The sequence below is a fragment of the Anabrus simplex genome, chromosome 5 (genome assembly GCF_040414725.1).
Source record: "Anabrus simplex isolate iqAnaSimp1 chromosome 5, ASM4041472v1, whole genome shotgun sequence".
Lineage (NCBI taxonomy): Eukaryota > Metazoa > Arthropoda > Insecta > Orthoptera > Tettigoniidae > Anabrus > Anabrus simplex.
In genome coordinates this window covers 420,317,218-420,339,863 of record NC_090269.1, presented here as the reverse complement: position 1 = coordinate 420,339,863, position 22,646 = coordinate 420,317,218, and the positions used below count along the sequence as shown (strand labels likewise).

At 40.8% G+C, this 22,646-nt stretch overlaps 1 protein-coding gene across 1 annotated transcript in view; it reads right to left on the bottom strand.

Annotated features, from left to right (window-relative positions):
- LOC136875032 (netrin-3) overlaps window positions 1–22,646 on the bottom strand; it is a 222,953-nt gene that overhangs the window by 5,797 nt on the left and 194,510 nt on the right. Inside the window, exon 4 of the mRNA XM_067148752.2 lies at window positions 14,358–14,432. Within this exon, the coding sequence (XP_067004853.1) occupies window positions 14,358–14,432 (75 nt within the window). The remainder of the gene's footprint in view (window positions 1–14,357; window positions 14,433–22,646) is intronic.

The following is a 22,646-nucleotide window of genomic DNA, read 5'->3' as shown; positions in this document are numbered from 1 at the left end:
TACAACACTAGCATACATAAGTTGAGACCACGATATGACAAGTGTCTCAATTTGTCGACAAATAGCTCCAACATTGCTGTATTGGGTACCAATAAAGTTTTTCATGTTACTATGTTGTCTTTTGCTGGCCCCGCAGTTAGCATTTTACCTTGAGGTCCCAAGTTTGATTCCTGGCCAGGTCAGGGATTTTGACGTGGATCTGGTGCTGATTCGAGTCCACTCAGCCTATGTGATTACAATTGAGGAGCTTACTGATGGTGATATGGTGGCCCCAGTCTAGAAAAACTAGAATAATGGCCATGAGGATTCATCATGCTGACTACACAACACCTCAGCCTTCGGGTTGAACAGTGGTCGCTTGGTAGACCATGGTCCTTTGGGGCTGTTGCAATATGGGGTCTGTGGAGCTTATGTTGTTGTTTTTTTTTTTAAACAGGGAAAACATTCCGGATGGCCTTTGTATATTCACTCGCCACTCATAACTTAGCAGAGGTTAGAAATGTTTTAATGTCGTCCTTTTGTGTTTTCTTGCTATTTCTCCCTCTTCCCTCACTAACCTGCGATTGTGTTTTCCTATTATGTGTTCCTTTTGACGTTTCTATCACTATACAGAGTGGTCATAAACAACGTGAACTGGGTATATCAAAATAAAAGGGTTGGTCATTCTGATAAATAATTTGATATCTTGTGCCTTTATCACCTGCTGAAATTAGCCATCAGATTGCTTTGATGGCAAATTCAAATGGCTTTGCAAGGCAGTGTTTCTAAATTTGCGCATCACTTAAGACCGGCTTGAGAGCACTAATCGAAAGGGGACTGATTTGAACACGGCCAGGATTGCACCATAGGAAGTATGCTACGATGACACCAGCTGAAACTCACGGTGTGTTTCTGTTTGATGGTGATTTATCTCAAGCCGGTCTTAAGCAAATGACTTTTTTTCAAGTTATATATCAGCATGAGCAGCCCTTCAAAACTCATATATCGGATTCACATTGTTTCCGATCATCCTGTATGTGACTTGATAACATGTACTGCCACTCTAATATTGTACTATGTTACACTCAGGCAAAGTGACACTGCTGTACAGGGATACAATCAGTCATTCGCCACTGATTTACATTTAGAGCTGCCACCTAGGTGGCAGATTCCCTACATTACCTAGTCTTTTCTTAAGCAATTTCAAAGAAGTTGGTATTTGTCAAACATCTTCCTTGGATAAGTAAAATTCTTTCAAGAATAAACTTTACTGTGTCCACCTATTCAATACAATTATATTCTGTAGTGATTGAATCCTACATGAATTACATATACTAATGGGAGACTACTGGCAAAAATGAGTGCAATTGGACTAGATAAAAGAGTGACTGAATGGGTTGCTATATTTCTAGAAAATAGATCTCAGAGAATTAGAGTAGGTGAAGCTTTATCTGACCCTGTAATAATTAAGAGGGGAATTCCTCAAGGCAGTATTATTGGACCTTTATGTTTTCTTATATATATAAATGATTTGAGTAAAGGAGTGGAATCAGAGGTAAGGCTTTTGCAGATGATGTTATTCTCTACAGAGTAATAAATAAGTTACAAGATTGTGAGCAACTGCAAAATGACATCGATAATGTTGTGAGATGGACAGTAGGCAATGGTATGATGATAAACAGGGTTAAAAGTCAGGTTGTGAGTTTCAAAAATAGGAAAAGTCCTCTGAGTTTTAATTATTGCATTGATGGGGTGAAAGTTCCTTTTGGGGATCATTGTAAGTATCTGGGGTAATCACATAAATGAGATAGTAAATAAAGGATACAGATCTCTGCACATGGTTATGAGGGTGTTTAGGGGTTGTAGTAAGGATGTAAAGGAGAGGGCATGTAAGTTTCTGGTAAGACCCCAATTAGAGTATGGTTCCAGTGTAGGGGACCCTCACCAGGATTACTTGATTCAAGAACTGGAAAAAAATCAAAAGAAAAGCAGCTCGATTTGTTCTGGGTGATTTCCGACAAAAGAGTAGCGTTAAAAAAATGTTGCAAAGTTTGGGCTGGGAAGAACTGGGAGAAAGGAGGCGAGCTGCTCGACTGAGTGGTATGTTCCAAGCTGTCAGCGGAGAAATGGCATGGAACGACATTAGTAGACGAATAACTTTGAGTAGCATCTTTAAAAGTACGAAATATCACAATATGAAGATAAAGTTGGAATACAAGAGGACCAATTGGGGCAAATATTCATTTATAGGAAGGGGAGTTAGGGATTGGAATAACTTAACCAAGGGAGATGTTCAATAAATTTCCAATGTCATTGAAATCATTTAAGAATAGGCTAGAAAAACAACAGATAGGGAATCTGCCACCTGGGCAACTGCCCTAAATGCAGATCAGTATTGATTGATTGATTGACTGACTGACTGATTGATTGATTGATTGATTGATTGATTGATTGATTGATTGATTGAATTACTAGCTGTTGTTGAGACACTTAGTGTATGCATGATTACATGTTTGTCCACCCCTCATATTGCTCCCCCCAGCAGATTTTGGGACACATTAGCAGGCATGCCTCTACCTGTTAGCAGCCTACTCGCTTCCTTGCTCTCTGTTGCCCTTTGAACTTTCATATTCTTTTGCATTGTTGCTGATCTTTATTTGAACTCATCCCTTCCTTCCCATATAAAAGAAGGCCATGTATTGAATTAATATTAAAAAATTACTGACAGATGTAAAAAGCCTCAAAACATTGCTGAAATAATCTCCATAGGAAATTTCTTTACAGTCTATTGAGTTAGTTACCAGCCACTTTCACACGACTGCCACTGATATTTCCCTTAATTTTTGCTGTATTGGAAAAAAAAGTATAAAACCAAAAATCGCCATGAGCTGTTTTCATGTAAAACCAACCGCAAGAAAGATTCATCGAGTTTTAGATTTTAGGCCCCTTCTGAAGCACCCTCCTCCTGCTGAAATGTTTTGAACAACTTATATTTAAGATCATCATACTCAACCTTATTCTGAACCAAATACAAAGTTTAATTTAAATCCACACATCCGTTTTTCCCGCGATGTTGTAACAGACACAGAAAAATATTAAACTGAACTGGACATAGATCATTACAATTACGTCAATATTCTTATCAGAGTACAATATTAGCCGACTGGAACATCGCGTTTAACAGTTATGTCATAATATGAAATGCTCAATCAAATGAAAAACTGCACAGTTTCTCAGTTTTCATGAACAGGTACCGGTACTATGCTGGCGTTCTAATAGTGGCAAGTTCCAGAGCTGGAATGACCTCGCCACAGATAGCGGTGAACACTGCTGTGACCCCGCTAAGTGTGCACCTTGTCCATTCCTATCAGCATCTCGTAGCAGGAATCCAATAGCTTGAATACTATGATGACCAGTAGTCACATACCAGTAGTTATCAAAATATGTATGATCCAGAGGGAAGGCATGCTAGAAAATAAAGTTATCTAACTCCCCAGCTACTTCCCGCCAATATTCAAGCAGGCTGTTCAACTGGGCACACAGGAGTAATGCCATCTATTGGAGGTGAATGGGAGTGGAGGAGACAAAGAACATGACAACAAACAATAGTCAATGTAATGTTATTGTTGATCAGTTTTATGGACTTTCCATATTGTGGACCTTCATATTTATTTTTCTTCCGACTCTGTAATATTAGGATATTCAATCTCCTTCTTCCTCCTTTCATGTGTTCCTTCATGTTTTTTCTCATTTCGATGGTCATCTTTACAATAATCCATGCCAATGTGAGCTGATGATCACATGGTTTTACAATCATGACAAAAAAACACTACCGCTGCTACCGAACAATATTTCCATGTTAGCGATGCTCGGTGTTGACATGTATTAAGTGACAGAAGTCTGAATTATGAATATCTCTGTTATCATGGCTGGTACGATAGAACTGTATAAGACATTAATGATTGAAAATTGTATTTTCTGTATCTTTTGGTATGTAATGTTTATCGATAACATAGATATTTGAGAACGCAATTATATTTTACTCCTTCCCCTAATCTACCATTTCAACCAGCGTAAATAAAATTATTTATAACCTGGAGTGTAGTGCTTTATCCTACAAATTTATATATCGATATTCATTAAATTTTGTTGAGCCACTTTCTTGTGGCTTGGCATTGATATGGACTTCGTAAGAAACAAAAGTCTAAATTCATGAAAATCTCTGTTATCATAGCTGGTACGGTAAAACTGCATTAGACATAAACGATTGTATAACTTTTGTTACCGGTATTTAATGTCTGTCGATAGGACCACTAATAACATAGAAATTAGAGAATTACATTTTAGGCCTTCCCCTAAGCTGCATACAATTATTTATAGCCTAGATTGTAGCCCTCATTCCCTGTCTTTACATGCCGATTTTCATTACATTCTGTTCAGCCGTTTTTTAGAGATGACTCAAAATTAAAAATTGCATTTTCTTCTTACTGTGGACATGGCTGATGCAGAAATACCATTATATTTTTAATTGTAAGCAATGTACAAATAAACATCTTTATATATATATATATATATATATTGGGGGGCTGCCTGGCCGAGGCGGTAAAGGGGTGCTCGGTTAGCCCGGAAGGACGTAGGTTCGAATCCCCGTTAGGAAGTCGTAAAATTTAACAAACGAGATTTCCACTTCCGGTGGTGCATATGGCCCTGAGGTTCTCTCAGCCTACACCAAAAATGAGTACCAGGTTAATTCCTGAGGGCAAAGGCGGCCGGGCGTAGAGCTAACTACTCTACCCCATCACGTGCCGTGGTTAACAAGGCAATGGTGGAAGCCTTTACCTTCCACTCCTCCAAGGGCCTTCATGGCCTGTGTGGAGGTGTCTTTGTCTTTTTATATATATTGGTGTTTTCTAAATTGTTCAAATAAATGTCTGCCAAATTACCTGAAGCATGTGAAGCCGTCGGTAAACCATTTTGTTCATAAACGGTCAACGTTCAATGTAGGTATAACCTAAACCTTAAAAAAAAAAAACAAACCCCATGACACTACAGCCCTTGAAGGGCCTTGGCCTACGAAGCGACCGCTGGTCAGCTGGTCAGCACGACGAATCCTCTCGGCCGTTATTCTTGGCTTTCGAGACCGGGGCCGCCATCTCACCGTCAGATAGCTCCTCAATTCTAATCACGTAGGCTGAGTGGACCTCGAACGAGCCCTCAGGTCCAGGTAAAAATCCCTGACCTGGTCGGGAATCGAACCCGGGGTCTCTGGGTAAGAGGCAGGCAGGCTACCCCTACACCACGGGGCCGGCACAATCTAAACCTAGTGTCAGAAAAATAGGTCGGTAGATGCAGAGTGGGTTTCGGCCCTTGGGTTTTGTCCCTTAAGAGGCCACGGCTTGTCCGTGGTCCAACACCTCTGCACTGTGACCGGCCAACCGAGCAGAGGAAAGGTGGCCACGGCTCTACCGTGGCTCTACGCCTCTGCATTTGGGAGACGGGGCAGGGCTGGATTTCAAGCCTGGCCCCACCCGTCGGCTGTCCTGAGAATGGTTTTCCGTGGTTTTCCATTCTCCTGCACTAAGGTGAATGCCGGGACAGTTCGTAGTGTAGGCCACGGCCGCCCACCCCCTCACCTTCTCCGCACATCTCCTTCACCGTAACAAATCTCCCGGCCTGAGAGACGGCGTAACCGTCTAAGAGGCCCGCCTCCCCCTTCAGGGGAGGAATGAAAACGTTTAGTAGTAGTAGCAGGAAGAAAAGGAAATATTCGCTGAGAAAACTAAGACAATGGCTTTCTGTGGCCAGGAACCAGTAAGTAGCAAGTTCTGCTTAAATAACAACATTTTGGAAAGAGTAAATGATTTTAAATATCTCGGCTACAAACTGTCCTTCTTCGAAGAACTGGACATACCCGAGAAAATCTCCAATTTCAACAGATGTTTGCGAATCATCCATACAGTTTTTAGACCATCATTAATTTGGAAACACACCCGTACAAGAATCTACAAAGCTTTGGCAAGACCTGTACTTTGCTATGGAAGTGAAGCGTCGACCCTGAGGAAATGCGATGGGAGAAGAATAAGTACAGCTGAAATGAAATACATGCGGCGGACAGCAGGTTTCACTAAGTGGGAACACAAAAGAAATACAGAAGTGCGGAATGATCTTAAACGCAGAACTATACTGGAATGCATCTATGAATACCAGAGAAATTGGCTAGAACACGTAAACACGATGGACAGAAGCAGGATCCCCAAAGCAGTCATAAACTACTGTCCCGGTGGGAAGAGATCTCTGGGACGCCCCAGGAAGAAATGGCGTGAAAATGCAAATCTTTTGTATAGACCGTAACAGTTCTTCTATAGGACTAATACATGAAAGGATAATGATGATGATATGATGATTCATAAATGGTATTGTTGAAGGTAAAATAAAATAATGGTTTACAATGTTCAAAATGCCCTCTATCATCAGCGCATCCGAGATTCACTGCAACGGTATTTTGAACATGTCATGTGTGTGTTTTCCATGATTAATGTACTCTGTAGAAAATTAGTTCTAACATGGAAATAAAGCGTTTCCGGACTCGTGTCCATATTACACGTTTTCTTCTTCTACGTGTGAGGTTTGGCTGTACCTATTTGTCACAGAACAGATGTACCAAGTTGCTGCGTACTTGTTGTTTGGATCATCAGTCCACAGACTGGTTTAATGTAGCTCTCCATGCCACCCTATCCTGTGCTAAACTTTTCATTCCTACGTACCTACTACAACTTACATATTCAAAATCTGCTTGTCATATTCATACCTTAGTCTAACCCTACTTTTCTTACCGCCTACACTTCCCTCAAAAACCAACTGAATAAGTCCTGGGTGTCTTACGATGTGTCCTATCATGTTATAATTTCTCCTTGTCGTCGAATTTAGCCAAATACTTCTCCTCTCACCAATTCGATTCAGTATCTCTTTATTCGTAATTCGATCTATCCATGTCACTTTCAGCATTCTCTGTAACACCACATTTCAAAAGCTTCTATTCTCTTTCTTTCTGAGCTAGTTATCCGTCCATGTTTCACTTCCATACAATGCCAAACTCCAGACGATAGTCTTCATAAATATCTTTCTAATTCCTATATCAATGTTCAAAGTGAGCAAACTTCTTTTATTAAGAATATAAAAAATTGGAACACTTAACAATCTATTCAAGAACGATGTGAAAACTTTAGTTTTACTTTCATGCATAAATTACTTCATTTGTGATGTTTGGGACATCACTGCATGTTTTCAATTATTGAACTATATAATTAATTGATAAGATGTATATATTTAATCACTAATAGGTCATTTTTAAATTAATATGTATATGTATATAGGGTTTTTATCATCCATTTTAATCACCATTTAATTTCTTTGTATCGCGGCTATAACGCATTCTGAACGAACCACATATTGGGTAAAGTATTTCAACATCATTCATATTAATAGCTTGCAGTAAATTTTCCAGTAGCCGTTGTGAGGTGACTAGAGTCAGCAGGCCAATTTCAGCCCATTTCCAGGAAAAGAACGTCATCAAGGTTACGAGAGATCTTACCCTCTCCCCCGTAAGAAGAGACAGTTGAAACATTATGAATGCCCACTTTTCGAACTTCCCTACCTGACGCTTTATTTCAGCGGGAAAGTGAATGAACGTAATGAAGCAACGTGATGGATTCACAACAATACATAGGAGAAGGGATGAGACCTCGAATCTTACTGGACCATGTGATATGGCTGATAGAAGGAGACTTTTGAACCGATATACTTCGAAAACAAGAGCTGGAGAGGACATTCTTATTCTTACTCGTAAGCAGATTGTCACTCGTATTCGGACATTCTTATTCTCACTCTTAGACACTGAGACACTCTTGGAAGACACTCTTACTAGGATTCTACATCTGCACATCGGAGAAGATTTTAACTTAGTTCACTTCGCATCTGAGTAGTACCGTAGGATACTACTCAAAAGTTACTCTCATTGGGACTTGTTATCACAATGACAAGAGGTAGTCAACGGGAGACCGGTTTTGACTAGTATAGGGGAGGAGAGCTTTTATTATTAATTTAGCTACACTACTGTTCCGTAATACGGAAGGATACAAGTGTATTCTCTCCATGACCATAACCCAAGGTGGTTTTGCATTTAAAATTAGGACTCATTACGACTTTATGTAAGGAGTTCAGTAGGAAGTGTTAAAGGCAGGAAAAGCATAAGTAGGACTGGAATCCAACAACAGATGAGGCAGCCGGTACGAGAGATCCATCGATCATCGGCTTCAAGGCAACAGAGTCTACATATGGTGAGCTTATGGCATAAGTTACCGCAAGTCTTCGCGCAACAGTTCATTTTCTTAGAGTTAATTTCATTCAATTTTTCCTTTGCTTCCGTAAGTTCAGATTTCGTTAATACGCCGTTACGTCACGTTTTTCATCCTAATAAATAGCTTAATTTGTATGTTCTGAAATTATTATTAATGATCCTTAAATTCCGAGTTAGTGTACTTAATGATTTGTGTTTCGTCACCTCACCCCTGGGAGTTTTTTGAGTCTCATTACGTATTATTATTATTATTATTATTATTATTATTATTATTATTATTATTATTAGCGTATTCTCCCAATAATGGAAGACGTTAAGCAAACAACTCAATCAAGCTTTCTTTGGGTTCTTCTTGTTCTTCCAATAGGCTTTCATTCTCTCTGAGAGGGCTTGTTTACGTTCTTCCGACCATTTCGGTCTGCACTGTTTTTGCTTTGGTTGCTCTGTTGGTTGCTCTGATGTAACTTCCCACTTGTTGACTTTGTGTCTGAAGGTGTCTCTTTCTAAAATGTCTGTTGCACATATGTTTGCGTTTTTGAGATCCTTTCGAAGTTCGTCCAGCCAAGGTGTTGAATTCTTAAGTGAGCTAACAGTTTAATATTCTTTTTGACAGTCGATTTTCTGGTAATCTTGTGAGGTGTCCATAGAATTACATTCGTCTTTTCTTAATGTCAATTTCAATGTTTGAAACTTTTTCTGTTGTTTTGATTGATTGTAGCCTGTAACCATCTTGGGTATATCTTGCTCCTAGGATTTTCCTGATGATCTTCCTCTCTTGCTTTTTTATTTCTTCTAATTCTTGTTTACTGTTAAGTGACAATGTTTCACTTGCGTAAAGGACTGTTGGTTTTATGACTGTGTTGTAATGCCGAATTTTTGTCTGTCTTGACATGCATTTTTTGTTGTAGATGTCTTGAACTAACCCTAATGCCTTCTTGACTTTTTGGAGACGGTTTTGCTGTGAGATCTTCTCAAGGCCTGTCGGTTCGATGAATTCTCCGAGGTATTTAAAGTACGAGACCCGGTCGATTTTACCGTATTTTGTTCTCAGGCTCGTGATATCTGTCTTTGAACAGAAGAATTTAGTTTTCTCAAATGAAATCTGTAGTCCCACTTTTTCTGCAGATTCCTTAAGTATCTCAAGCTGCTTGATGGCAGTCTCCTCATCCTCTGTTATAATCGCCAGATCGTCCGCAAATGCGAGGTATGGTACGCAGAGGTTGTTTTTGGGAAAGCCCAATCGGATCGGTTTCCAAGATTCACGTTTCTTGAGTTCCTTCTCCCATTCTTCCATAACCTTGTCTAGGACGACGTTGAACAGAATAGGAGAGAGTCCATCACCTTGTCTCACACCTGTTTGAATGTCGAAGGGTTCTGAAATTTCTCCCATAAATTTCACTTTAGATTTTGTGCCCGTTACTGTTTGTTTTATGAGTTCTAGGGTTCTGGGATCTAGTCCTCTCTCTTCTAGAATTTGGAATAGTGAGGGTCTGTCTATCGAATCATACGCCTTTTGGAAATCTACAAATGTGCATACTGAAGGCTTTTGTCTGAGGGCTCGTAGTTTTGTATGGTTTTGAGGTTGAAAATTTGTTCTGGGGCATGACCTGTTTGGTCTGAATCCCGCTTGAAATTCTGATAATTTGGGTTCTAATTATTATTATTATTATTATTATTATTATTATTATTATTATTATTATTATTATTATTATTATTATTATTATTATTATTATACATACATACATACATTATCATTATAGACTGTTATGCCTTTCAGCGTTCAGTCTGCAAGCCTCTGAGAATTTACTAAACGTCGCCACAATCCTCGATTTGCAACTAGTGTTGTGGCCTCATTTAGTTCTATACCTCTTATCTTTAAATCGTTAGAAACCGAGTCTAACCATCGTCGCCTTGGTCTCCCTCTACTTCTCTTACCCTCCATAACAGAGTCCATTATTCTCCTAGGTAACCTATCCTCCTCCATTCGCCTCACATGACCCCACCACCGAAGCCGGTTTATGCGTACAGCTTCATCCATCGAGTTAATTACTAAATTAGCCTTTATATCCTAATTCCGAGTACCCTCCTGCCATTGTTCCCACCTGTTTGTACCAGCAATCATTCTCGCTACTTTCATGTCTGTTACTTCTCACTTATGAATAAGATATCCTGAGTCCACCCAGGCTTCGCTCGCGTAAAGCAAAGCTGGTCTGAAAACAATGTAAAGATATTTTCGTCTGGGAGCTGATCTTCTTCTTACAGAATACTGTTGATCGCAACTGCGAGCTCACTGCATTAGCTTTACTACACCTTCATTCAATCTCACTATATTACCATCCTGGGAGAACACACAACCTAAATACTTGAAATTATCGACCTGTTCTAGCTTTGTATCACCAATCTGACATTCGATTCTGTTGAATTTCTTACCTACTGACATCAATTTAGTCTTCGAGAGGCTAATTTTCATACCATACTCATTGTACCTATTTTCAAGTCCCAAGATATTAGACTGCAGGCTTTCGGCACAATCTGCCATTAAGACCAAGTCGTCAGCATAGGCCAAACTGCTTACTACATTTCCACCTAACTGAATCCCTCCCTGCCATTTTATACCTTTCAGCAGATGATCCATGTAAACTACGAACAGCAAAGGTGAAAGATTACAGCCTTGTCTAACTCCTGTAAGTACCCTGAACCAAGAACTCATTCTACCATCAGTTCTCACTGAAGCCCAATTGTCAACATAAATGCCTTTGATTGATTTTAATAATCTACCTTTAATTCCATAGTCCCCCAGTATGGCGAACATCTTTTCCCTCGGTACCCTGTCATATGCTTTCTCTAGATCTACGAAACATAAACACAACTGCCTATTCCTCTCGTAGCATTTTTCAATTACCTGGCGCATACTGAAAATCTGATCCTGACAGCCTCTCTGTGGTCTGAAACCACACTGGTTTTCATCCAACTTCCTCTCAACGACTGATCGTACCCTCCCTTCCAGAATGCAAGTGAATACTTTGCCTGGTATACTAATCAATGAGATACCTCGATAGTTGTTGCAATCCTTCCTGTTCCCTTGCTTATAGATAGGTGCAATTACTGCTTTTGTCCAATCTGAAGGTACCTTACCAACACTACATGCTAATTTTACTACTCTATGAAGCCATTTCATCCCTGCTTTCCCACTGTACTTCACCATTTCAGGTCTAATTTCATCTATTCCTGCTGCCTTATGACAATGGAGTTTATTTACTATCCTTTCCACTTCCTCAAGCATAATTTCACCAACATCATTTTCCTCCTCCCATGAGCTTGGCTATTTGCAACACCACCAGGATGATTTCCTTTTACATTGAGAAGATGTTCAAAATATTCCCTCCACTCTCCAGTGATTCCCTGGGATCTATTATGAGTTCACCTGAATTACTCAAAACACTGTTCATTTCTTTTTTTCCCTCCCTTCCTAAGATTCTTTATTACTGTCCAGAAAGGTTTCCCTGCCGCTTGACCTAGCCTTTCCAGGTTATTACCAAAATCTTCCCATGACTTCTTTTTGGATTCAACAACTATTTGTTTCATTCTGTTTCTTTCATCTACGTACCAATCCCTGTCTGCCTTGGCCCTTGTTTGGAGCCATTTCTGATAAGCCTTCTTTTTACGTTTACATGCTGCTCTCACTTCATCATTCCACCAAGATGTTCGCCTTTTCCCATCTTTACACACAGTTGTTCGTAGGCATTCCCTTGCTGTTTCTATTACAGCATCCCTGTATGCCACCCATTCACTCTCTATATCCTGAACCTGCTTACTGTCTACTGTTCGAAACTTCTCACTAATCATATCCATGTACTTCTGTCTAATTTCCTCGTCCTGGAGACTTTCTACCCTTATTCGTTTGCAGACAGATTTCACTTTCTCTACCCTAGCCTAGAGATACTTAGTTCACTACAGATCAGATAGTGGTCTGTATCATCGAAAAATCCTCGAAAAGCTTGTACATTCCTAACAGATTTCCTGAATTCAAAGTCTGTTAAGATATAGTCTATTATGGATCTGGTACCCCTAGCCTCCCATGTGTAGCGGTGAATAGCCTTATGCTTAAAGAATATATTCGTAACAGTTAAACCCATACTAGCACAGAAGTCCAGCAAACGCTTCCCATTCCCATTAGCTTCCATATCTTCCCCACATTTACCAATCACCCTTTCGTATCCTTCAGTTTTATTCCCAACTCTCGCATTGAAATCGCCCATTAGCACTATTCTATCCTTGCTGTTGACCCTGACCACGATGCCACTCAATGCTTCATAAAACTTGTCAACTTCATCCTCATCTGCACCCTCACATGGTGAATACACGGACACAATTCTTGTCCTAATTCCTCCCACTGACAAATCTACCCACATCATTCGCTCATTTACGTGCCTAACAGAAACTATGTTGCGTGCAATGGTATTCCTGATAAAGAGCCCTACCCCAGACTCTGCCCTTCCCTTTCTAACACCCGTCAAGTACACTTTATAATCTCCTATCTCTTCCTCATTATCTCCCCTTACCCGAATATCACTTACTCCTAGCACATCCAGATGCATCCTCTTTGCTGACTCAGCCAGTTCTACTTTCTTTCTTCCATAAGCCCCATTAATATTGATAGCTCCCCATCGAATTCCATTTCGTTCGCCAAGTTGTTTCCAAGGAGTCCCTCGCCTGTCAAATGGGAGTGGGACTCCATTACTCCCATAGGTCCGAGGCTTGCTTAAAGTGTTCTGAGCTCGGTAAATTCATGAAGCAGGATGCTGCCCTACTTGCACATAGTCCAAGTGAGGATCTCTCCTCTAACGGGTTATGGACCACCGGTGAATTTTATAGTCCTAGCCGCCTGAGCACAAGGAGGGCCACGACTCAGAATATGTCCGAGATGCCCACTCCCATTCCATAGCAACTGGTATCCCGACTCTCAGGACCACTTACTAGGCCACTCAGCCGTTGCCCATGGTTCACGAACTAGGACGTGACTACAGTAACCCACAAACATGAACCACTATTATTATTATTATTATTATTATTATTATTATTATTATTATTATTATTATTATTATTATTATTAATTATCAACTGTCGTTTTCAAGCCATAAGCTTGAAGGCTGGCGCCCATAGGATGTTGTTTATGGAGAAACAATGAGATATTATTTATTTATTTTAATATTAAAGTGACCCGCCACGTTATATTTTGTCAAACATCTGTGGGCCGAGTGGGTACGTCACACATTGAAAAATAAATTGTTCTGAAATACCGGTACTGGAGAAAGCAATATATATGCTCCTCGTAGACGCATAAGATTCAATCAGTCGTTTGAAATCAACTAGCATAGAACCGATTATAGTGATGAGATAATCGAATACTTTTAATATTCGAATAACCTCCGTCCGATTATTTAGATAATAATAGAATGAATAATCGAATAAAAATCGAATGAGTTTCAAATACCTTTCAGTTGTAGTGATGGCATAATCGAATACATTAATATTCGAATAACCTCCATCCGATTATTTAGATAATCGAATGAATAATCGAATAAAATAATCGAATGAGTTTCAAATATCATTCAGTTGTATCGCATGGAATATTCGGATGCGTCATGAATCAATTTTTTGGTTTAAGTGTGTCGGATGAATAATCGATTGAAAAAAGCTAATAGATGAACTCTTAGGAAAAATAGAAATACGCCTTTTTCCAAACGTATCTCCAAATTTGAAATCAAATGAGTGAATTAACTTAATAACAACACTTTACATTCGAATGAATGACCGAAAAAATAATCGAATGGAAAAATTCATTATTCGATTGCCTCATTCATTCGAATGAATAATCGAAAATTAATCTAATGGGAAATATAATCGAATGAAATGAAATAATCGAATAAGCGATTATTTTGTATTCGATTATTCCATCACTAATCGATTATGCATTTTTGTGAGTGTGAGTTATGGGCTAAAAGCAGGAAGATAATGTTACCGTAGTCTCTGCGGCAGTACTTGTTGAGGTTGAGCCGTCTGGTCCCGGCCCGACACTTCCCGCACTGATCTCGATCTGCAACAAGAGAATACAAACAATGAACACTCAGTTTTACGACAGTCCTGCTCCGCTCTTCCCCATTCCGTTTTAAGAGTGCACTGGGAATTGAGACTCTTACAGTTTGGCTTTGTCTGCAGCTCCACTGCCGACTGCTGTCATTATTAGCTTGGCTCACAAGATATCCCGATGTTCCTCCTTCTCAAACACAAAGTGAGTGAGCATGGAATAGACTGCGCCTGCTTGGATTCCCTCCCTGAAGCCCAGCGTTTCTAACATAATTCTTTCCTAATATTCAAATTAGGGTCGCCAAATGGCCAGTATTTTACTGCTATTTAGATTAAGACCAGTGGCTGGTACAGACTTCTCAACGGCCCTCTGTATGGCCAGTAATGCTATCTTTTATTCGAAAACTAACTGTGGTAAATATTCGTTTGTAAATCGGGGAATTGATAATTGGAATGCATTACCTGCAGTTGTCTTAGAGCCTTTTCCCAAAAATGTAAGATGCTTCAAGAAAAGATTCAAGCATTCTGTAAATTACGTGTAAATATCTATGCGACGGTAATATATTTTAATGCAACGCCCAGCCCACTGTAAATTGTAGTATTAAGGCATCTGAATTATTTAACGCACGTGTGAATTTGTGTATGAACGTTCTGTGTTTAGAAAAAATGAAAACCTACAACCTGTTTTCCAGCCTTTGACCGGGTCAGGAATGTGATGAATGAACCAGATGTAGGCTATTATTACAATGGGGTCGCCACTCCCAAGGTGATATTATTAATGACTGATAAATGCTATGAAATGAGAATGGAGAGTGTTGCTGGAATGAAAGATGACAGGGAAAACCGGAGCACCCGGAGAAAAACCTGTCCCGCCCCCGCTTTGTCCAGCACAAATTTCACATGGAGTGACCGGGATTTGAACCGCGGTATCCAGCGGTGAGAGGCCGACACGCTGCCGTCTGAGCCACGGAGGCTCTCTCTGTGTTTAGAATGCTAAGATAATAATTAGTAATTGGACCGCTCAGTCTACTGTAAGGCATAGTCCACTGGGTTCCGTGGTTCAAATTCCGGTCACTATATATGAGATTTGTGCTGGACAAATCGGAGGCGGAACAGGTTTTTCTCCGGGTACTCCGGTTTTCCCTGCCATATTTCATTCCAGCAACACTCTCCAATATCCTTTCATTTTGTCTGCCATTCATTAATCATCTCCCCAGAGGAGTGCGACTGGCTTCGGCAGCCGGCACAATTCCTATCCTCGCCGCTAGATGGGGGCTTCCTTTATTCCATTCCTGACCCGGTCGAATGACTGGAAACAGGCTGTGGGTTTTCACTTAAGGTACGGTGTTGTAATGTTAAGCTAGTAGTAAGCGGTAGTGTTAAGCACTGGAAACACTTGAGCTGTGTCCGAATTTGTATATGATGGTGATGCTGGATTTACAATGTTAAACTTGTAGTATTTCTTGCAATATTTTCTGTTGCTGTTGTAGTTGTTTTTGAGTAATTATGTTTTAACTTTATTATCACACTATTTTAAGTGATCACTGCCACCGGGATGTTTTCCAATTGTTATTATTTGTTAATAATAATATTAAGAGAGCCAAGGCAATTTACTGTCGTTTAATGAACAACGAAAGTGTTTACTTGTAAAGGCATATTGCACGTAAATTTGGAATTCAAATTGACGGAGATTCTCTTTACAATAACAAAAGTATTTACTACTTGAAGGAAAACCTTCTCTTCCTTAAGAAAATACACTTAAAACTGCTGAAAATTGGGTCAAAAATTTCCAAGAAATTTTGTGCATGATGCGACCCACCTCAAGTAAAAGCAACTGTTAACAGAATCGTTTGAGTATGTCGTCCGTCAAAGCCAAACTGTGTACAAGAGAACATTTAACATGTATTTGTACAGAAGTTACAGATTTGTTAAGTAGAAGAAGAAAAAAAACAACAAAAAACAAAACAAAAAAACAAAAACAAAAACAAAAAAACAACCCATAGCAACTTCCTCTACTTCAAATTATACAATAAAAATAACATTAATTTCTGACAAGTTTCACAATATTTCAAGGACTAGATAATAATATTATTGACAAAAGTATGTGTTATGGCTGGGAGGTATCTGAAAATTAGCGTCACGAAAGTAGCGATACAAAATGGGTGACGCAATGCTGCCTAGCAACCGCGCAGGCTGTGGTGTAAAGTATTGCTGGATGGCTATGAATGAGAGGCGTATTATTAAAGAAGGGCGTTGGAGTACAGATGGTCGATGTGATCTTCCAGGCACCTTCTAATACACACATGTTGTGCTCAACAGTCCCATAAACGGAAATGTGTTCACACTTTTCACTTCATTTTAGCCTACCGGGGAATAAACGGATTAGATTATTTAATAAAACATAGCCCCGATGTTATATAACTTCTGTTCTTTATATATGTGTTATGTTTTGTTTATTAGTAATGATTTTTTATAATGAATGTCTTAACTTTTTGTACTCTTGTAGAACGTAACAAAATACTCCACATGTTTCTACAACTGCCATACTGATGGAAACTGGTGATATTATAGCGGAAAACTTTAAATCAAGATTTCTTCCATTTGCAAGATAACTCAACGTCACCGCTAATCTCTCTGCCACCGAAAAACAGGTCAGCATGTATGTATTCTGCCTTATTAGGAAAGGATCTACCATTCCAAGTAGGCATCATTTCTCAAAAGTACGCTCACTCATTCGGAGGTAGTTTCGATTATCTTCTGCGTCCTTATATTGTACTCCCTCAATAACTCCATATGAGAATGCTGTTCTCATTTTTAAGCCATCTTTAAGCCATCCTTAACGTTTTAACACCGCGATTCATACAGAGTGCTTATATCATGCCCGTCTTTTACGATCCATTTTGACGGAATACCGCAATGATCAACACGTGCACAAGTCTTTCTTTCTTTCTTTCTTTCTTAATCTGTTTACCCTCCAGGGTCGGTTTTTCCCTCGGACTCAGCGAGGGATCCCACCTCTACCGCCTCAGGGGCAGTGTCCTGGAGCGCAAGACTTTAGGTCAGGGGGGATACACCTGTGGAGGAGGACCAGTACCTCGTCCAGGATTCCTCACCTGCTATGCTGAACAGGGGCCTTGCAGAGGGAGGGGAAGATTGGAATGGACAGGCAAGGAAGAGGGAAGGAAGCGGCCATGGCCTTAAGTTAGGTACCATCCCGGCATTTGCCTGGAGGAGAAGTGGGAAACCACGGCAAACCATTTCGAGGATGGCTGAGGTGGGAATCGAACCCCCTCTACTCAGCTGACCTGCCAAGGCTGAGTGGACCGCGTTCCAGCCCTCGTACCACTTTTCAAATTTCGTGGCAGAGCCGGGAATCGAACCCGGGCCTCCGGAGGTGGCAGCTAATCACACTAACCACTACATTTTGATTTCATTTCGCCCGCCTGGTGGCCATGGTTGTTAAGGCGTTGAAGTCTACATGGTCTGAAACCATGGTTAGCCGGTTTGAGTCCCGTTGGTCGAAAACAACTTCACCATCAGAATGTTGGCCGGCAGGGTAGGGGAGGTGGTGGTATACAATTTATAATCACTGGATCACGTGACAAAAGCGTGTATTCAATTCCAAACCTCTCCGCAGTGTTCATACGGAGTGAGGGCACATGACGCTGTTGATGGTGATTTGTCCGTCGGATGGAGCTTTGAGCAGACCCCTTGGTGTTATGCAACAAGAGTAGGCTTCGTGCCGGCAGGGGGATTAACCCTCTGCCTACTCATTATCATCTGTTTTGAGTCATATACCACCTCCAAAAGATAGAAAAAAGAGTGTCCTTGTTCGGGAAGATCGGAAGATCGTTGACCTACAACAGCCTGTTCTTACTGACATTCCGAACATCGAACGAAACAGGCTTAGATCGAGACACCCAGCCAGAGCTTTACACGAAGATGGCTACAACGTGAGCAACAGTGGCTAGAAAGTCGCCCCCAACAATACAGACAGGATTCGATCAGCCACGCTCGGTTTGGTCCACTCTGAATCGCATCCGTACGAGCCATGGTAGATGTGCTGATGCCCTCTTCAGATGGGGGAAAACACAATGCCCAAGATGCGACTGAAACCCAATCTGTTCGGCACATAGGGTTGGAGTGCACCGAGAGACCCTACATTGGAGATTTCCTGAACGCTACGCCAGAAGCTCTACGTTACATATGGTCTTATCTTTGTAGTACTCAGAGCTTTATTTTGTATTGTGTTGTTATAAATTATATTTGCTGATGTGTATGTGCCATACGATAAACAAATGTTTCATTCTATCAGTAAGCATTTTTTCTTCGCGAAAAATACATTTTTTCACAATTTGTTTTACGTCGCACATTTTTTATGGCGACGATAGGATAGGAAAGGCCTAGGAGTAGGAAGGAAGCAACCATGACCTTAATTAATGTACAGCCCCAGCATTTGCCTGGCGTGAAAATGGGAAACCACGGAACACCAACTTCAGGGCTGCCGATAGTGGGGTTCGAACCCACAACCTCCCGCATGCAAGCTCACAGCTGCGCGCTTCGAACCGCACCGGCCAACTCACCCGGTTACGAAAAATACCTAATTGACTCTCTACACTCCTCTACTCTGTTAGAGACACTCGCACATCCTCTCCGCTACACGGAAAAAGCACAGAATTGTGGACATGAACACGGTCTCTCGTCTTCTAAGACCAAAAACGTATCCATGAGTGTCTATAATAGAATACAGGATTGTATAGGTTCAATTAGGTATTTGAGATTTCGCTCAATACTATACAATAAAACTTTCACCAACGGAACAATCACACACGTATTATAATTACATAAAAATACTTTGAGAATTTACAAATGATCAACAATTACTTCATTCATAAATAAAATACAATAAGATAAAATAAAGCCGCCTCTGTGGTGTAGTAGTTAGTGTAATTAGCTGCCACCCCCGGAGGCCCGTGTTCGATTCCCGGCTCTGCCACAAAATTTGAAAAGTGGTACGCGGACTGGAACGGGATCCACTCAGCCTCGGGAGGTCAACTAAGTAGAGGTGGACTCGATTCCCGCTCAGCCATCCTCGAAGAGGTCTTCCATGGTTTCCCACTTCTCCTCAAGGCAAACGCCGGGATGGACTTAACGTAAGGCCACGGCCACTTCCTTCCCTCTTCCTTGCCTATCCCTTCCAGTCTTCCCATCCCCCACATGGCCCATGTTCAGGATAGCAGGTGAGGCCACCTGGCCGAGGTACTGGTCCTCCTCCCCAGCTGTATCTCCCGACCCAATGTCACACGCTCCAGGACACTGCCCTGAGGCGGTAGAGGTGTGATCCTTCGCTGCTGAGTCCAAGGGAAAGCCAACCCTGTAGGGTAAATGGATTAAGAAAGAATAAAATGAAATAGATAATCTGATAAAGTCCAACCAGTATGAAACTAGAGGAGTGATAATTAGTTGATAAGACAACAGGCTTTGTGTAAATTGTTTTTTCTTATAATTCCTAGTTTTATGCGGCTAGAATGGAATAAAGAGTTATTTTTTCCGCCACAACACATGCCACCTCCAAACTCAAGCAACGCCTCCTCTGCAGGGTTAAAATAACACCAGAGCCGCTACTAGCACGGAGACTGATTGCATGTAACGTAAAAATTACTGTATTTTGTAAAAAATAATATTTAAATGAACTCTTCATTGGGTGTCTCACAGCGGGACACGGGGCGCTTAGCTCCAAATCAGGACCGTCCGTCCGGTGTGAATGGATTGATCATGAAACGTGGCCTGGAATGTCCTGGATGCCATAAAAAGGTGCGACAAAAGTTTTCTGAAGCAACCTTTCACCCAAAGGATCCAATATATCCTTTTAAAGAAACGCTGTAATTTAGGAAGTAACTTATCTTTTCCACAATCTGGAATTAAGTTTCAACTGAGATGGCCTGTAACATCTTTATAAAATGAGACAGTCGTTCTATGCCTGCCCACGAAGTACAACGTTAACTTGGTCACGGTTTAGTTTGGGCGTGAAGTTAGAATTATGGGTTGCGTGTTGCAGTTGCAATAATGTATTTTAACATCTTGTTTTCATTAAAGACTTGTTTCTTTCTTGTTTTAAATTGTTATTTAGAGTCTCTATAATTAAGTTCAGTTATTTAAGGCTCGTTTCCTTCCATGGACAACGTTCGTAGAAAACGTGACTTCTTTATCATATTGCCAGTATAATGTAATTTTCTGGGGATACGATTTCTCTCAGATTTTGATTACAAATCTTGTAGTTTATAATCTGACTGGTTTAGCCCGCTCTGTCATACTTCAAAGGACTCAAGGATAGTGATAATAAGGAATAATATACCCAAAGTGCCTCCATGACATTAACTTCGTCCTAACTTACAGGGTGTCTATAAAGTCTCGAACCATAACAAATAATCTTATATTTTCGAATCTTCCAATTTATGAATGTTTGTTTGTTCGTCTCGAATGGACTGGAAAACTACTGGATTGATTTCGCTCAAAATTTCCCAATTTGTTCTTGTTACTCCTGAGAGGGATTACGAAGTTGTTCGAACGAAATCCGATAGGTATCTTTTTATAATGAGTTATTACCACTGGAGCAATTTCAAGCAAACTTGGTTCACATATGAGTCACTATCTGGAGAAAAACACGGTGGGGGTAAGACAACCCTAGCACCCCTAGGGGTGGGAGTGGGAATAGGGTGTCGTATAAAAATAACCATGGCTAAATGGTTAACGTGCTGGCCTCTGGTCACAGGGGCCCCGGGTTCGATTCCCGGCAGGTTCGGGATTTTAATCCCCATTGGTTAATTTCTCTGGCACGGGTGTGGGTGTATGTGTTGTAATCATAATCATTTCATCCCCATCATGACGCGCAGGTCGCCTACGGGAGTCAAATCGAAAGACCGGCACCTGGCGAGTCGAACTTCACCTCGGACACTCCCGGCAACAAAAGCCAACGCAATTTCATTTCAACTGAAAATAGTGTCGAATCCACAATTTTCTGTGTCGCTGAGATGTACAGTGACACACTCTGGATGCCAAGTCAAAGTTCAGCCCCATCGGTTGAGGAAAAAAAAAAAAAAAAAAAAAAAAAAAACAGCTTATCGACGTATGTGTATGTTCCAGCATAGCTCTAACCAAACCTCGTACAAATATGACTTACTATCTAGAAAAAAATATTGTGGGTCAAGGGACCCCTAATACTTCTAGAGGAGGAGGTGAAATGTAAACATACCGAGCTCGATAGCTGCAGTCGCTTAAGTGCGGCCAGTGTCCAATATTCGGGAGATAGTAGGTTCGAACCCCGCTGTCGGCAGCCCTGAAAATGGTTTTCCGTGGTTTCCCATTTTCACATCAGGCAAATGCTGGGGCTGTACCTTAATTAAGGCCACGGACGCTTCCTTCCCGCTCCTAGCCCATTCCTGTCCTATCGTCGCCATAAGACCTATCTGTGTCGGTGCGACGTAAAGCAACTAGCTAGAAATGTAAACATAATAAAAAACGACGGATATTAGCGTCGAATCCATAGTTTTCGGGATCGCTAAGCTCTAATCGGAATGGGGTTTAAAAGAGGTGAAAAAGAATGTTCAAAATGAACGGAAATTACTAATGAATATGTGTATGTTCCAGCACAGCTCTCAACCAAACTTCGTACACACATGACTTACTATCTGGAAAAAGATACTGTGGGAGTAAGAGACCATTAGCACCCCTGGGAGAGGGGTTGACATGTAAAAATACGCGAAAACGACCAATATTAGTGTCGAATCCTTGGGTTTCGGGATCGCTGAGGTGAACTGTGACACTCTGGATACCGTCCAAGTCCGAGTTCAGCTTTCATCGGCGTGGGGGATGAGAAGGGGTGAAGAACAGTATGTCCAAAATGACCGAAATTTGTGTTGAGTCCACAGTTTTCCGGGTCCCCAGCCTGATTGGTGACAGTCCCACTGCAGTGACAGTTGCGATCGTGTACATCATATCCATTACGCGAGGCGTAAATACATGCTGCTATAACTTACTTTCATTATCTGTTTGAAAGGATCAGGTACTTCCCTGACAATCTAGGCTGCCACAAGAAAATAGTTTAACGCGAAATTATAATCTCAAACTGAAACTTACTGTTAAACACATGAACAATAATTCTAAATTTACAAAAGAGGTAGTAATCTATCATATAACTCACAATAAAGAAATCTAAAAAAATCAC